This window comes from Oreochromis niloticus, linkage group LG18, assembly GCF_001858045.2.
Source record: "Oreochromis niloticus isolate F11D_XX linkage group LG18, O_niloticus_UMD_NMBU, whole genome shotgun sequence".
Classification (NCBI taxonomy): Eukaryota; Metazoa; Chordata; class Actinopteri; order Cichliformes; family Cichlidae; genus Oreochromis; species Oreochromis niloticus.
This window is the reverse complement of record NC_031982.2, coordinates 32,439,127-32,457,748: the sequence shown is the minus strand read 5'-3', so window position 1 is coordinate 32,457,748 and position 18,622 is coordinate 32,439,127. Positions and strand designations below refer to the sequence as shown.

Below are 18,622 nucleotides of genomic sequence, written 5' to 3'. Positions count from 1 at the left end.
TGGTTTGTCAAGGTACATTACCTTCATTCGTCAGCTCTGCAGCATTCTCCCATGAATATCTTGAGCTGCTCAAACATTGCACAACAGCAGGGATAACCATCTAGAAACAGGCAGGTGAAAGAGGTGCTTGGGTCAGAGAGCTTTCCTCTGCTTTAAATCAGTGCCAGGAAATGGGGACGTGAGAGAGGTACTGTGTCTTTCTGGAGCTTCTTACTGGTCTGTACATGACTGTAGGATTAATTGACAGTGCAATCAAAGCATATCCCTACATGGATCTTTGGCTCCTCTGGGATATCCTGTCAGAAGAAGTTTGGCTTTCCGGCTCAGATTTATTACAAACGGGACTCAGTGACTCAGTTTTTCAGGTTTACACAGTGTGAAGCTGATTCAAAGGTTTGGTTATTTAACTTCCAAGAAACACATGTAGAGACCTAGCTGGGTATCGATGAGGGGTTTCCCAAACCACAAACCTGCAGGACAGCTTCTTGATTTAGTTCATAATGTTCACTGTAAATACAACATAGATTAAACAGATATTTTTGGAGGATTATACGTAGCCTTTTTGCAAACACTTTTATTCCTTAAAAACCTAATATATAGATTTCAGTTCTTTTCAGTCAGAGTTTTGGGGTTGATTCTGATTTTCTTCCTTCTGTGTCAGCTGTAGCAGTTGGTGGATTTGCTAAAATTCACTAAAATCAGCTTCTGGTGTTAGTCAGTTCCTTAAAACATATTAAGAAAAAAGCATTTCAAGAATAATAAATCATAGTAGTGGCAGTGCTCATTATTTTAACCCTTTCACACATAGTGGTCACCACAGTGGACAAATATTCAAAGGCTGTTTTCTTGTATTTGTGTCAGTGTTGATGGCATACTTGCACATAAACCACCACATTGGACACTGATGTGTCACTCCATACCCTGCCACCCACTGGCTATTTAATGTTGCTATAGGTGTATGTTTGTGTCATTGTAATTATTGTTATTTAACCCTTTCATGCATGAATTATGACAACCTCAATCAGCATTTTTAGTATTTTTATTCACCTTTTCATGCCTAAAGATGAATAAAAATACTTAAGACAAAAATCCTGATTGAGGTTGTCATAATTCATGCATGACAGGTTAAAGAATGGCTTAATTATAAAATGTTAAAAATTAGAATTTAGAATAGCTCCATAATTATAACCATAAACAAATTGCTGTTACCTACTTAAAAGGGTCTGTTTTTACTTTTTAAACTGCTTTGTAAAACCATATGAACACCTGCCATTGTTCTCTGTGTAAGAGCACACACGTCCCATTTCCCAGCATAGACACGCACCAGTGCCCTAAAAAAAGCTGACATTGTCTCACATTCCCTCAGACATTGGCTCATCCGTGCTGGCACCTAAGCTGCACCCTAACCGCTGCTCAAATGCAGCGCAAGCTTAGGGGAGGGGTTTTTTTTGTTTGTTTTTTTGGTTTGTACAAGAAATCGCTGCTTTTTGTCCTTTAAAGATTTACACTGTGAGTTACTATCTTGTCAGATAAGTCTTCAGACCTGGCTAAGGTCTTTGGCACTTCGAAATGGTTTTTCACAGCTTCAAGTTGTATTTTTTCCCTTAGGAAAGAATGTGTGTCTCTTTCTATATAACATAGTGTATCACATCAGCCTTAACATTTTTAATCTGAACCTTTACCTCAAAAGTTGCTGCCTGCTGTTTTTGTTGCATTCAGTGTAAGGGAGTTCATTTTAAAATGCAGGGCTGGGGTTACACAGTTGGACAGTTTTAACCCTGTTAAACAGTCCAAACACTAAGTTAACTGTTTTGCTTGGATCGTTTTATTCTCTCAGAAATGGCGGCCTTGTGAGTCCTTTGCAGAGTATTTATGCAGGTGGTTGAATTCTTAAACATTACTGCACTGTGACCAAAGAGTTTCAGATGAATTTAGCCTTGTTATTTGGCCAGTGGTTAGTGTGGTTATTTGCATAAACTTTTACTGTTCCACTCTGTTTTTGAGAGTTTAAAGTATTGTTGGAGGAAAGCTTGTTTCTGGTGTTTCCATGTTTGCGCTGTCGACCAGGCGATGAAAAGCACAGGTGACCAAACCAAACAGGCCGAAGGATTTTGAGTCTCTTTAAATCAGACGTTTGTTAGAAACTGGACGCCATGTAATGGTGGTCCTTGTTTGGCAGCCAAAAACAGAAAAGTGCCAAGTGAGAGGGAACACAATTAGAGTTCGGTTTATTTGGGCTTTAGAGGCTGGTGTTTCAGTCTGTTTGGCATGAGCCTGCAGGTGCTGGCTAAATCTCCCAAGTTGTGAGAAAGAACAGTTGAGATGCTAAAGGGACCAAAAGAAGGTGATTTCCTTGGTTAATCCAAGTGAATAAGTCTCGTCATGCTAGTTAGTGCTGGTATGAACAGTAGTAGCTGTAACTGTTTAACCAGGAGTGTTGATGACAGGATGTTACCTTGAACACATGATCTCTGCATTGTGTTGTTGTCCTTACAACGTTTTAGGTGTATGCATTGTCCTGAATTGCACAGTGAGCTAGCAAACAAGCAGCTCTGCTGCTGCCCATCCTAGTTAAAGTAAAGAAACCTTTCAAACCCTCCTACTCTGGTGAAACACAAAGGAATATGTGGGACAAATGGCTCTCAACCATTACTGTCTCATTTTGTGCTTATGGTTTAAAGAACAAACCGGAGCCAGCACTTTCTCCAGCGAAACAAGCTGTCAACAAAGGCGGCATTGTGCTCTCTGTACGCAGCAGTCGCGCTAACCTTTGACAAATGCCATCTCGTTACTTTAATCACATCTGAATGCTCCCGTATGGTCGAAATTATCCAATCAATTCATCACAGCCACCCAATCTCTGGCCTGACATTTTTTTTCTTTGGGCCAGAAGCTGGAAAGAGGGGAAAATTAGAGGGAATGTTTTAATGGAGAGGGTCATGGTTAACCAAAGGGAAGAGTTATAAACACAATACTGAAGTCAGAGAGCCAACAACAGTTTCTGCTGCATCAAGGATCAAATATGAAACTGGTCAAACCCCAGTTTAAAGGGTTCAGAGTGATTTAGATGGTCTGTTACTCCCACCACTACTCATCCTCTTCTCCTTTGCTTTCCTCGGCCTTCGTCTTCTCTCTCTTTTTTTCTTCAGGGACAGTTGTTATAATAAAGTTTATTCATTGCAAAAGAGCCATATGTAGAGTTTATATTCCAGGAAAAGTACATGCAGTGAAAAACAAGAACAGGACAAGGTGATGCATAAATTCTGCATATGAATAAAAAGCCTTGGTGGATTTTCTCAAAGGCCCTGTAGCCAAAATATCTTTTTAAGTTATCTCCATATTTTGAATTACATTTACAGGATAATGAAGCAGATTTCAAGGCTTGTTCTACTCGCTGTAAAGGGCTTTGGATAAAACTTAAACTCTGGTGTTGAAGCTTTAAGAACATTACAAAACTCTGTTTTGTTGTTAATCCAAACAGCACAATAAATCTGAAAGCATTCCAGCTGGACAAATCACACAAGTCCTTGTCAAACATCCATTAAAAAGCCAAGCTTGGATGTGGACACAGAACATGGAGAGAACACAATACAGCGGGGGAATTCGTGGTAGATTTTTCATGAGTACAAACCTGCTGCAGTCACATAATTAAATGGCCACAATGAATAAATCTCTGGCCTCAAAGAAAGTTGTATGGTGATGATGATGATGATGGGGTAGAGGTGGTTTTTCTATCTATCGATATGTTTCTTTATATTTACCTGTTAAGAAGTGCACACTCAGAACAAAGCAAGCAAAACCTCAATTCTAGTTTATACTTTTTGGGGCCACATGCTGAATTTTGATGGTGTAAAAATCCAGAAGTGATTATTTTGGACTGTTTCTGGTTGCTTTGACAGAAAAATATTTTTGTTTCAGCTAAACTGCATCAGAGCTGCTAGCAACACCATTACATAGTCTAACAGGGAATTCGTCCCAGAGGCTACCAGACCTGTGTGTGTGTGTGTGTGTGTGTGTGTGTCTGTGTGTGTGTGTCTGTGTGTGTGTACAGTGTTTAGTTGCTGTGATTGTAACCAGCTGTGCTGTCAACTGGTGGCCTCACTTGTCTCCTCTGCAGATTCCACTGCAAGCGCACGCAGACACACACACACACACACACACACACACACACACACACACACACACACACACACACACACACACACACATTCTTTCACTCAAAAATCTCTGACTCGGTCTGTACCCCATGGTCCTTCTTTCAAACACGCTGACATTCATTTTTCTATCACACGCTGTTCTTTTTTTCTCTGTCCCTCCATCCCATCAATAATTTTCTGTGACCTCCCGCTCATTTCTCTCTCTACACACACACACACACACACACACACACACACACACACACACGGCAGGAGATCCCCATGCACTCTGATTGTTGATTGATTGGAATGAGAAGTTTTCCCGAAAATAACAGATCAGGTACTGAAAGCATTTGAACAGTCGCCTGTCTAAGTGCTCTTAGTGCCTGATCACATGGTCATGGGAACATGGACATAAAGAAAGTTTGGACCTTCTTACATCAAAGCGTACATAATACTTTCATACTCTTCATGGATCCAAAGACTGATTACTGAGCGGCGTTCCGGCCACAGGCTCCAAGGCTCGTTGGATCAGCAGCTACTTTTTAAATTATACAACAAAATGTTTTTTAAAAAAACCCAAAGATAGAAATGGATATAAGGAGATGAGACTATCCTGCCCCAGAAATCTTCTTTAAATAAGAGTCAGAGCACTTTAACCTGAGCAAACGGCCCAAAGTTAAAGTGGCTGTAGTCTGCTTTTCTTTATTTTTTATCTTAAGGACACTATGTTGCTTATCCAGGGCCAAAAGTTCAAATAATCGGTTTAGTGTGTGTACAAAAATTCAGACTTCAGACTGCTCTAAAATCCTGGTTTCCCAAAGTTGGGCTATATAACATCAGACCAATCCACTTGGTGTTTAAAATCCTGAGTTTGTGAGGGGCAACCAATCAGAAGAAAGCTTGACAAGACGGAGACTTTAAAGGGAGAAGAGCTAAAAGGGTTCATTTCAGTCTGTGGATGAACTGTGGGTCTGCACTGATGCTCAGTGTAAGATACACACATTACCAAAATTGGTTAGAGGGTTGGAGACGCTGTCTGTTCTGGAGGGGCTGATCTGCAGAAAGGGCAGTGAAGAACGTTCTGCAGACCCGAGGAATCCTTGATCATATGAGAATCTGAGAAATCTAAAATATGTTTGGCTGTTAGTCCCTTCTTTTGGTTTTGAAAAACAGTTTAGTTCGACATGGAGACAAAAACAGTCCTTGCAGTGGATGTGAAGAGTTAAGAGAACTAAATATAACGGATCTAATAAAAGAGACAACTGAGTTTCAAGCAACATTCAGCTCAGACGTCTCAGTGGTGACACTGAGGCTAAGCTACAGCATGTTTGTTTTTAACATTTTGGGTTATAATAGAACCAGTGTTTTCTGCCCTAACCGTAACCCCAACCCCGCCTACAGAACAATTAACTGTAACCACAGGGGTGGGAGTAAATGGCCTTTGTAATCAATCAGAATCGAGATGACAGCAGATGGATTATCAGGTAGAGCGGCACAAAAATGCTTCTTCATAGTTCAGAGAGGATACCTGAGAAACAGCTACTAAATCACTCTTCTTCCTCGTAATAGGTTTGATCAAAGTCTCTGGCGGCTCGGGCAGATTCAGCACAGAGCAAAATCCGTCTCATCGCTCGCTCCGGTTATTTTAACAAGTCTGCGTATCTGCTGCCGGCCCGCTGACAGACTGCAACAGGCAGCTGCTGCTCCGCTTTCACAAGCTCTTGACTCATAACTGTGAGGATAAACGGGGGAAGAAGAGGCCCAGAAAGTGTGGAAAGTCTGTACTGACAATGAGATCGACTGCTCAAAACCAGATTACGCATAGACAAACTTAGAACAGGACAACTTCTAATAGTCTCATTTGATTATCTGAAGTACTTACAAACAAAGAAGCTATGGGTGGAATGTGGCTTTATAGCAGTAGAAAGGCCGGTTTGGTGTTTTGAAATCCTGCTTTGGGGTCATGTCTTAACATCTGAAAAAATCCAGATGATGCAAGTTCAGAGAAGGGAGGAATCTAAAATGACTGTTTATGTGGAATTTTACTTTCAGATCAATAGTTTAGCTGGGTTGGATTATGTTTCACTCGTTTTCCCTGGTAGGTTTGGGATTAAGCCACACACACAAATTCCTTCGGAGACTCTGAAATACAAACCCAGTTTAGTCCTTTTTACATTTTTAGAGATTTCAGCTGAAGAGTTGTGATTACTGTCAGATGTGAGGAAACTTGCATACATGTCTATGACTAACATGTGCTGATCTCACTCCCTGTAAATCCTGATTTGGTTTATTTATTATTTTTTTAAATGTTAGCAAAGACAACAACATTAGTGAATGTGGGTTTTTTGCTCCATTTTTGTCATTTTTCTGGTTTGCTAGTTACTTTGTGGCTAAAGTTCATCCACCCATCTGTTATTTGTTGAGTTATCTTGAAGAGCGAGAAACAGATTTGTCTGGAATCTGGTGTACAGATTACTCCTGGCTTGGTTGATTAGATCTTTCTTTCAAGCTTATATCTATGACTTATCATTTTAGCTGTCGTTAAGATGTGGTTTTGGACAAACAGTCTTGAGTCTAACCACTACTCCTGCGGTGTGATTTAAACTTACATAGCCCATTTATGCTAAATTAGGTAAAGTGTTTAATTTCAAGTTAGAAAGTTTAATCAGCAGTGCACTGACGTGATTGATTCATGAACATTAACTTGTATGTCGAGTTAGAACTTGGTGGTGTGACTTTGTGTCTTTGAGCAATCACAGGATCTCCGTACAGAAACAACCAGGCCACAAGCTGGACTGGAGGTGGACTGCAAAGCAGCTTGCAGCTGTGCAGCAAACTAAAGCAGCTTAAGGAGTGAACTTCAAATAATATTTGCTAATTGAATGTGAAGAATCTGCTGAATCAGCAGATGTCGGTTAATGTGGGCTAGATTTAGCTTAGCTTATCTGAAACTCATTTGAAACTTGTTGTTAGTAACAATAAATCTTTTATAATTCATGCAGATACAAAGATGATGCTAAATGGGGACTGTACACCAAAATCACACTTTGAACACACAGTTTCAGAAGCAAACCAATAAGGTAACTTTCACTGGTGGAAAGTTAAGGTTTCTAGCGCCGGTTAAGCTTTCAAACCCTTTCAAATAAAGCTGTAAAAAGGCAAAAAAAGAGGAAAGTTAAGGTTTCTTATTTTTTCAACTAGAAAATTAAAACAACTGTTTTTGCCAATGCATCTAATGGCGTTTGTGCTTTAGAGACATGCAGAAGTTGTTCTTTGCCATCATACACATGTTCAGTTTCATTAGCTACAAACCCAACCACAAATGAAAAAATGCATGCTTGACATTTCAAACTGTTTTGCTTCCAAAAATGTCACGCAGGCCACATAAAAGTTGACTAACATGAAGGAGGGAATGTGAAGAGGCAATAACTCTGCAACTGAGTCTCGCAGTGCGACGTGCTATTCAAATAGGAATGCAGCATGAAATGATGTGCTGGTTAACATAAAGACAAAACAGACTCAGAGTGTATAGATGGAAGTAAAATGCTTGGGATTCCAAAATCCAGTTGAGTTGTGGTAGCAGAAGCTTTTTTTCTATGATGTATCCTCCAGCTGTTACCATGACCGTGCCAAAGAGGACGCAGCATGGAGACAAATAACGGAGTAATGACAGCCGTGTTGGCTCTGATTATCATTATACATTTAACAAATTTCCCACGTGTGGGACTAATAAAGGTTATCTTAAAGGTTATCTTACAGCAGACATGCATCCAACTTCCTGCCCAGGTTTATTAGATCCATGTCAGCACAGCTATGAACCTGCAAGCTCCTTAAAGTGAGGTTAAGGTTCTGAGTGCACTAAACACAAAACACCACTACAGTCTGTGATGTATAATATCACGTTTCTACAGTGATATTTTTTTTTTTCATTTGTAAGAAAACTTTTTATTCAGCATTACAGCTGAAGCAAAACCTGCACGTTTCACAAGGTGTTGACAGTTTTGTGTTCCCAGGAACTCGGAAGAAACCGCATCGTTTCGAAAATAAATGGGCATCTCCTTTCTTTCACGCATGTCCATCAGCGGCAACATTAAACCTAAACAGAGGATCAAGATGCCTTTAAATCCCAAGTATAACAAATGCAAAGGAATTTGTGTCTTGTGACACAGTAATTCTGCAGAATATTCCCTCCTCGCTCCCCTCTCTCCTACATTTCCTGCCGTCAGTAAGGCAGGTTTGCTGATGCTTTTTCTTCTGATCCTGCAGGGGGTTTTTTTCCCCCCATCTGGACTTCATTTCCTTCTCTGTGAATTTATCTGGCTCTGTCTCAGAGGGATCTTTTTTTTTTTTTTTTTGGAAGGTTCTGACGGCCTGCATGCCTTTCTCTGCTCTACAGTTACACCATCATCAGCCACTGACGCCTTTCTATAAACATAAAGGCGCTCCAGCATCTATTACTGCTATCTGTCAGAGGGGAAAAGATTAAGCGGAGGTCAGTTTGAGAAGATATCTGCATTTGTCAGCTGGTTTTAGTTCTTGAATAGAAGGAACACGATGACAAAATGTAAAGTGATACTTTTATCCGTAATCCTATTTTGATTATCGGGGACTGCACAGATTTGTTGGTTGTAGAATGTTTACTGTTATACTCTTTGAAAAAGAACAATATGTTCATCTACAATTCAAATACAAACGGGATGATGTACGAAGATTCGTGGTAAAAAAAATCAGCCAACATTGGGATCAATATGCAAAATGTTTATATAAAAGTCATCCGAACATTGTCTGTGTAATGCTTTTTTAAAATCAGAATTTTGGATTTTTGGAGAAAAATTAGGAGCAGTGCTGCTGACCTATGCAGCTATAGCTGTGAACTGTCTGCTAGTCATAGAACTGGACTCTCAACCATGTCTGTGCCTTTTGTAGCCTTTTTAATTACACTATCTGACAAATTAATGTCACTTGCTTTGAGGTAAAACCCATCCAAGCAGTCTATGTTCTAGTTTTAATGAGTGTTTCGTTAATCCATTAATTGGCACTGATTAGCAGCAGTAGCTTGCTAGTGTTAGCTTATCATCTCTACACTGAGTCTGCAAAAAGAGTAGAGAAAACAAAATGTTAATCTTATAAACTTTCATACTGGGGCTGCTGCTGCTACTTTCTATGGGAGTTTGGGAAAGCAGTGTTTCAGAACAGAAGCAGCTGATTTAATCATATTTTTAAAGAAGCCATTATTTCTCTGAAACACACTGAATAAAGAGCAGATTAAGATATATTATTGTTTGTGTAACTGAAATTTTTTTCATTGGAATCCACTGTAATGCAATACATTTGAGAGAAGTCAAGTCAGTTTTATTTATATAGGCCAATATTCCAAATAGCCGATTTTCCCCTGGGTTTTCACGCACGCGCGCACACACACACACACACACACACACACACACACACACACACACACACACACACACACACACACACACACACACACACACACACACACACACACACAAGAAAGGGAAGAAACCTCCAAAAGAGCAACAGAAGAGGAATTCCTGACATGCAATAAATGTATGAATATCTGGACAGAGCCCAGTTTTTACAAACTTGGATCTTGTTTCTTTATACACCTGTGGAGCTTTCATCTTATTTTTCTTGGGTGTCACTTTAAAGCTCATTTCTGCTGCCATGTGTGGGCAGTGGAATAAGCAGACGCAGATGACATTGCCATTTATCTTGTTTCCAGTATTCACTGTGCTCTTAGCTTTTGTTGGGTCTCTGCCAACTCATTAAAACGGCTTTCTTTATTGAAAATGTCTCACTTTGACTGCATGTTGTTGAGTACAGAGCAGATTTTGAACTGTAGGCTTATCTGGAAACTTTTTCCTGCGGCCCCTATGAGGCTGATGACAGAAATGAAAATGAACCTGACCAGAGAACGAGCCAGAACATGCTTAAATACTACATTATACTTTTCTTTTTACCCACTATTAATATAAAACATAGATTGTTGGAGGTTTAATAATGAGTGCTGCCCAAATACAAATGTTTCCAAACCAGCCATCATAGTGTTGATGCATGCTCAACCATCCAGGTAAGGAAATCCCAAAAAGTTGATTGTGTTCATCTGGACGTCGTGTTTTCAGTCGGAGAAACGTTTCATCTCTCATCCAGGTGACTTCTTCAGACTGAACAGAAAAAACTTTTTGGGGCAGCCATCACGGTGTTAAAAAACTTTGCTTCCACTGCTATGAGTCCCACAGGTTAAGCACTTCAAACAAACACTGTAAAAAGTGGCTATCGCATTACTCGGGTCACCTCAGTGGAATGGCTGCAAGTATTCGACACCACACATGTAGGATGAGGGGCCGCAGTTAATCACATCAGCCAGCAGGGCGGGCTTCTGATGGGAGTCACAGCTGCGGTGCTGCCAGGGAGACTGTTACCACGACGGACCAACAGGGGGATGTAATTGGGTCCAAATGTTTGTAATTCATGGAGTTAAGGACAGGCACAAATTTTCCCTAAGGCTGTTTTATTATTTATTTTTTCTCTAACTTGAAGCAGCACTAACTGTTTTATGTGAACTTTGCCCTTTAGACTCGTGCTTAAATATTACTTTCCTTGTCATTTTTTTTGTTTGTTTTTTTAAAGAAAGGGGTTAAAGGGGTTTTTTTTGTCACTGGTCAGTCTTACAGACTATCAGATGTCATTTCACTCGACAGATTAAGGTTTCTGAACCAAACAGAAATGCAAAAAAGGCCATCATAAAGTTTTAGTTTGAAAAGTCATGTTTTTAAAGCCTGGGCGTTTTATTATCATGGCTTTTAGACACTAAACACCACAAGTGAGGGGCAGATCTTACTGAGAAGGTAGCAACCTGTAGCCATATATGCTAAAGGTCACACCATGTGCATCACAAGACAGCTACCCTGAGGTATACGGTGCTCTATTGCCCTAAATGGGGACCATAATTTGGAAAAAAATCAGGCTGTGCTTAATAGGACTTGTAACAAGAGACTGAGAGGTGAAAGTGTTCAGGCGAATGTTTGCTGGACTGTTACTGCATCTCTGCTCCCTGCTTTCTGCTGCTATTTGCACTTATAAGAATCACTCCTCGTGACTCCTGTAAGTTGCGAGAAGCTTAGAAAGGATGCAAGTTTAAAGCGCGTCCTTGAGTTTTTTCTTAAGTTTGGCACAAATGATATTTTTTGTAACATGTTATCTGACTTGAAGGTAACTGGATGTCTTTCTTAGGATCAAAAGATCTTAATAAATTCTCTAAAAACATGACAATTTCCTATGAAGCTGTGTAAATATTGATACATATTATCGACAGAGGTTATGGGGCAGGTAAGAGGATTATTGATTTTCCTTTCTGGGGCAAATACAGACACTAAGACCATCATAAAAACTGCTGACAAATATAAAAAATATTTTCCCTGTGCACCTTTAAACCGTGTCAGAGTGGACAGCAGGGCAAAACTGACAAAAGATACATGGAAATATTGAGCTCATTGTAGCTGGTCCCGTGTTCACTGTACTGTAAAGCGTATTGTATACAAGTGAGACTTACGATGTGTTGGACTGTTCCAGCTGTCAGAAGGTGCAAAAGTTCGAATCACAGAGTGTTTCTCCGTCTACTTTCTCCACATACTGTGAACATAAAAATCCCAAACAATACATGACACTACATAAGCATCTGGAAAGAGGTTTACAGGACGGTCTGATCGATGCATGTGAGCCTCAGAGGCAGAGATTAGCTTAACTGTAAACTGTTTACACTGCCGGCGGAAGACAGACTTCTCTGCTTTTATGTGTAGGAACGGATTCCTTCACCTGAGCAGAGCGCTGCCACGTTGTAATAACACAGACCTTTATGATCCACTCTATATTATTATGACATACCATCCCTGTACTGTGCTGATTTGCACAGGCAGGATAGCCCAGAACCGGCATTTGTCTTGTAAATGTCATCTCAACGGCCATTCAAATGTTTTTGCATCTGGGCCAAATGTAGGTCAGTGAGTCAGTAGGATCTCTGAATACAAAGATTAACAGGAGGAGCTTAGTGAGCAGTGCAGGTGATAAAGAGGTTTGTGTAGGAAGAGGAGGAGTACAGTGAGTGCAGACTTACCTTGTACAGTTACTGTGAAGCAGTGTTTAAGAACATCTCGCCTCTGTTGTTTGGGTTACATCTTATGTCTAGCCAGGAAGGAGTGATAGGTCCAAAAGTAAAAAAAGATTGGTTTATGGTTTTGATAGTTTGAAAGTTTTTTTTTTTTTTTTTAGTTCAAGGTTATTCATGTAGCATCAAATCACAACAAAAGTTCTTTTAAGGTAATTTGTACTGTAAGGAAAAAAGCCGATAGTGTTTGAAAGAGACCCCCAACAAACAGTAGGAAGGAAAAACTCCCTGTTAACAGGAAGGAACTTCTGGCAGAATCATATTTGTACTTTTTTCCCACATGGTCAGCTTAATTTCTTGCTGTAAATCGACAAGCCCATTGCCTTTGCTTGTGTTGCATGGGTGTAATCAGACATTACAGGGGCTTTGTATGAAGTAGAATTAGAGATCAAATGGTCTTTCTCACATACACATCAGCGTGGCAATGTCTAGAACAGTTAGAAGAGCTTCAGGGAGTGTTCGGTATTAATTTCAGTTGACGTGTTTTTTCAAGCAGTACCAATCTGATCTGTTTAGGAGACATGAATATAAAAATTCCCTTCGATTGGTCGTGTTTATACATGTCAAATGCTACATGTATAAACATGACACAGAGTTGAGGTGGGTGGTTAAAAGTGGATGAATGAGCTGGTGGATGGATGGATTTAAACACACTATCGAATACAAAATACTGTTTAAAATACAGCTGCTAATTCTGCTGTTGGCCCTGCAGGTGTTCTTTCAGATACCTGTAAAGCTTCACATAAGAGCTTTACCAGACACCAAACACATAATTTTAACAGATTTTTACAGATTTTTAAAAAAAAAAAACTATTGATACATGGTTGTCTAACCTGGTGCCAGAAGACACTCCCACAGGTCTAACTCTTCTCTCAGATCTGTTGGGAGTGGTGATCCCATTCAAATGAATGAAAAAGCTGAAGAGTTTCACACACTCCTGAAGTCAGTATGATCGTAACCTAATGCCACTGTATCTACAGCACTGCTCCTGCAACCATCAGCTCACTTACTGTGGTAGAAGCATGTTAGCTGATGCTTTTTAAAACACTTAATGACTGAACTACATCTTTTTGCTCTAACCAAGGGTTTGGTGTTTTCTCGTATTTGTGTTATTAACTGTTGGTTGAGGTTGGTCATGACTTGGTCTTTGGAAAATAAAAAAACTGGAAGAGAGAAGTTGTTTTCTTCATTCCTGAGAAAACCTCCTTAAATATTTCCTTTCAGCTTTGATGCTCAGAGTGTTTAGTGTCCGACTGCAACAGACTGCTCATCAGAAACTTTGCATTTCCAGTGTGATGTTATTGTTGGTATTCTTTCCACGCTTTATACATCGGTATGCCTATTAACCTAATTATGGCTATTATGGTTGTAATTTGAGTTCCTCTCTACTTCTGAGCTCTGAGCACGGTTTCACCTCAGGCTGGTTATAAATGGACATTTTTTTCTGCTTGTCCAATAGTGTTTTGAGGCTTTTTTTTTTCCTGATCGACCCCTTTATTGAGGAAAAAGGGCCTTCTGTTTTTAATTTGTATGTGCTTCTATGTCCTCTTGGTGCTCTTCTCTAATCTGATAAACAGTTTGACTAACTGTATTAAAAGAAATAAAAAAAAAAAAAAAAATACAGCAAGAAAACAGGCTTTAATAAATCAAGCTGAAGGAACAGAGCAAATGTCAGACTGGTATGAAGACCGTGACTGACAGAAAACCGACGGTCCTGTTTGTTTTCACATGCCGTTGTCTGTCAGTGGGAACCAGGCGAGATTAACAGGATAGAAGACAGTCGAGCCGTGTAACTGCAGAGGACATAGATGCTCTGTGGATCAAAATGTCCCACTCTCTTTCTCCTAAATGCATTTCTTTTCCTCCTCCAGGCAACAGACTCTCAGAAGCTAATGTGTGTGTTATGGGAACACTGTGCACTGCTGTAATGAGATTTTCACTTTCCGTCCAAGCTGCGCCGGCAGAAATGTTGTCGTTAATTTTGATTGTGTGATCAAAAATGTTATCTTTGTCCGTATTTACAGAGATTAGAGGTGTGAGGTTTATTATTACTGTACCTTTTAAGTAGAAAATGAGTGGGGATTTCCCCTGTGAAACTTGCCACAAGAAATATGAGCAGCGAGGGAGCTGCTAACTACTGCTTTCACCTCACTGCAGATTGTCTGTGTGGTTGTTTCTGTGCTCTTTTCTCGGCAAAAGTGGTTGTTGAGTCACAGCAGGTAATTTACCTGCAACTCTTGTGCCTGTTAGAAAATGTGTTATTGCTTTCTCAGATGAGCCGATTCTGTTATTTGAATGAATGTTCATGGTAAGTCAGACTAGTCACACATTTGTAGGCCAGATAAGCAGTCAGTTCATTTAAAAGGTAATTCACAGATAAACCTGGTGTTAAGCATCAGCTTCACTATTGTTAACAGATGTTTAAAGCCATATTTGAGAAGTCTTGAATTTAAAAAAATTCTCTAGAAATTCCTTTTGGTTTGCACAACCTCGCAGCATCGAGCAGCAGAGACAGTGAGGGTAAAGCTGGTATATTTCATAGAGCATATAGCAAACTTAACTTGAGGAATTTCCTTCAGGAATTCAGAGACATAAAAATGAAATAAATAAAGAAAGGTGAGGTTTAAAAGATCGCCACATTACACGTGGCGATTGTGTTTAGCTCAATATTTATGTAGCCATAAATTGTGTGGATTGTTTTTCTTCCTGGTTTAAAAAACACATTTTGCATCAGAATGCCAGGATGTACTGATTGATGATCGCTGACTGATTGTGAAACCAATATTTTAACTGTTGGTTGCTGTTGGTTTGACTGCTGCTGAAATTGTACAGTGACATGTCCTGATGAGTTGACATGTGCCAGGGTCATACACTGAGTTTTGATACTGGAGCAGTCATATCTGAGTTAGTGTGGAGTGCTCGGTTACAAGCCACAGGCTAGATTACTTGTCAGGTAATTCCATTAAAACATCAACACCACAGACAAGATCAAGCAGTCCAGTTCAGTGACTCTTATTAGCTGAGGTGTAGCAACTAGCACCCACAGTTAGCACCTCTCAGTCAAAGTGACTACAAGTAGTACCAGGCTGGAAACGTGTGTACTTGCCTTGTAAATTTAGGCATTTTAAAAGTATTTGCACATGTTTCTTAGGGGTTTTCTCACAAAAGAAGCTTGTTTGGGGTAAACCAACAATGGTAACATTTCCAAAGTGAATGGCCTTTACTGTTCCAGTATTTTTGTTTTAGTGAAAAGACCAATTAAGGATTTAGTTTTCTTGTCTGAGGGATGGAAAGCTTCTTTCTGTGTTTACTAGACCTTTTAGAATTTACAGGTTTTGACAGTGTTACTATTTTTATGCTGAAGTGGATGTGAAAAATCGGCTTAATGCCTCTCTAACCTTTGCAAATGCTCAGACCTTCACGGTTGACGATGAGCGTTTCTGACAGCATTACCTTTTTTTCCTGCCCAGTCCGAGTAACTGTGAGAATCCGGTTAATTCTGCTGTAACTGTTGCAACTTTTCAAACCGAGGCCAGCAGTAGGAATATCCAGATGTTTTCTCACAGATGCACGCTGATGTGCTGCCTTTTTTTTCTTCCAAAGCCTGCCTAGTTATCCATCAGTCACCACCACAGCACTGAAGCTTCAGCCAAGATTTCTTCTGGCTTCACGAGCTTCTATTTCAGCAGCTTAGTTTGTTTTGCTTTGAACTTTGAAATCTGAAACTAATTTGGAAAATCTTGAGTCTGGTTGTCAGCAGTGAAAATAAAAGCAAAAGGTCAAATGTGCTGAATGCTGTGCTGCTGGGCTTTTTGACAGCCTGAGTGGAAGCTGTAAAAGAGCCTGTGATCATCACTAAGGTCACATGTTTGGCTGCTTGATGTTTACTGCTGTCCACCTTCTTGGGAACTTAATAAGGGTTTTACGACTCTGTGTTTCTGTCTGAGAAATTGGATTAAAGTGCAGCCTTTGGCCTCTCCGTGCTTCCACCTGAGCAGTGACGGGCAGCAGAGATGATTTGCTCCGATCTTTGTTCAATAGATGGCGAGTAACCACACGCAGGTCAAGAGAATTATCATTAGAGAAGAATGGATGCTGTGCAAATGTTCATACTTTGAAATGGCAGTGAGGGGGGAAAAAGCTTCCTCTATGGCACCAACAGCTGGTATCGAATATAATTACTCAGATTCACTACTTCATGGCTCCTCATGGTGGCGCTTGTTAGTCAAATGAAGATAAAATGAACAGAACTTGGCTAATTAGCAACAGAGAAGATGAAACAGTTGGGGAACAGTGAAGAGAAGGTCAATATGGGCTTATTAATTGAACTGACGCATTAAAAATGTCTGTATTTTAATAAGTATATTTTCATCGGTGTATGAAGTATCGAAGAATCATTGAATCTTGTTATCGTGTAATGCATCATGCTAGTATTGTTTCATGTTTCTCTTTTGTTCTCACCTCTACTTAAAACATTCAGGTGAAATTTGATTTGTTTGCTTTCTGTCTGCGTAATTATTCATAATTTAACTTGTCCTCTTTGATCCACAGACGTACATCGGTTCCATCCTGGCAGCAGTCAACCCTTACCAGCCGCTCCCTGGCCTGTATGACCGACCCGCTGTGGAGATGTACAGTCAGCGCCACCTCGGTGAAATCTCTCCGCACATCTTTGCCATCGCCAATGAGTGCTACCGCTCGCTGTGGAAGAGGCTGCAGAACCAGTGTGTCCTGATCAGGTGTGTGATCTATTTTTGTGAATGTATTTTGATTGTTTTTGAATCTCCAGAAGTTTTAATGGATTTATAAAGACAAAGCAAGGAGTTGAAACAAACTCATGTAAAGTCTAGAGGGCAGAGTGTGGCGCGAAAAGTTGGAATATTTTAAATATTTCGTTATTGTTTTGCAGACCTGATGGTTCACATTTAGAATAAAATCGGCACCATTTTTTGCCTGAGGTTTTTATCAAGCATCCCTATTGGTCCTTTGAATAGCCCCCCTCAGTGTACCCAACTCCTTCATCTGGTTTCAAGTCTCCTCAGTGCTTTGGCTGCACCTCTGAGGATCTCTCTCTCTCTCTCTCTCACACACACACACACACACACACACACACACACACACACACACACACACACTCTCTTTCTATCGCCATCCTCTCTCTGCTCCTTTCCGTCCCAACATCCTTCCTCTTTGATTTCAGTTGGACAACTTTCACGTCGACTGTGGCTCCATTGTTTTATCGGACACACACAGACGTTTTCTTCCTACTAAGTTAACAAGGAGCTATTTTTGTATCTCAGATATGATAATATTTGGCTGCTAATTTAGTGAAGGACGGATACAGGAGTTGTGTCTGAGTTTGAGTGCGTGGGAATTGTTGTTAGTGGTCATCAAGGTATCCTGAATACGTGGGCATTCACCTTCCTGTAGCAACATTGTGTTGTTGGCAGCAAAGTAGTTGTAAAGACGAGCAAATAAATTAAGAGCACAAAAAGGGTGGTACACTGTGTGTTAGACACATGTGGTTATTTGATATGAGATTATTGAGCCAGAATGGCTCCATCAGCTTTTCCTGTGACAGTTTGCTCAATAGCTGCCGTAGTCAAGAGTTGAGAGCTTAAAATTCTAGCTTCACATTTCTGTTTCTTCCATTATGAAATGTGTGTCGTTTTCATCTACAAGACACAGCATATTAAAATGTGTTGAGAGTTTGGAAACTAAAATCCCCGTATTACTGAAGACTGTTTAGAGCTAGTATCTGAAGCAGAAAAAAATAAACATGGTGCTGGAGAGGTGTCGCGTTTGGAGAGTCTCAGTCTGCTGCTTCAGGCAAAAGTGCTGCAGTTTTCTTAGGATTAGCCGGCATTAGTTTACAGCCTTGTTTGGTTCGCTTAATTGGCGTTGGGGATAACGAGGCACACATGTTTCCTTTAAACTTGAACTGGTTTAAGTTTGTGGGGAAAGCAGAAAGTTAAGTAGCTGGGATTTTGTTGTTTGCATTAAACATTAATGAAACATTAATTAACAATTACGTTTAATTGCCTCTGTGTTGCTGATGGTTTAAGTTGCACCTCTGTAGTCATCACCATTGAGGGCCTGACCATCTACCACACAAAACATCTCTATGACACTATGACATCCACATCACTCACATGATTTATCAACCAAAATGTCAAGTGGAAATTTTCACCATGACTCATTTTCTCAGCCTTTTTTCTTTTCCAAAAGCTGCCACTGTTGGGCCCAAACTTATAATGTTGGTGTGTTGGGAGGAGATCTCACAAGAAATGGAAGAATT

General features: G+C 40.1%; 1 protein-coding gene across 1 annotated transcript in view; it reads left to right on the top strand.

The window, feature by feature from the left end:
* Positions 1 to 18,622, top strand: part of myo10 (myosin X) — a 127,242-nt gene that overhangs the window by 50,953 nt on the left and 57,667 nt on the right. The window contains exon 4 of the mRNA XM_019353980.2: positions 16,876 to 17,063. Coding sequence (XP_019209525.1) covers positions 16,876 to 17,063 — 188 coding nt within the window. The remainder of the gene's footprint in view (positions 1 to 16,875; positions 17,064 to 18,622) is intronic.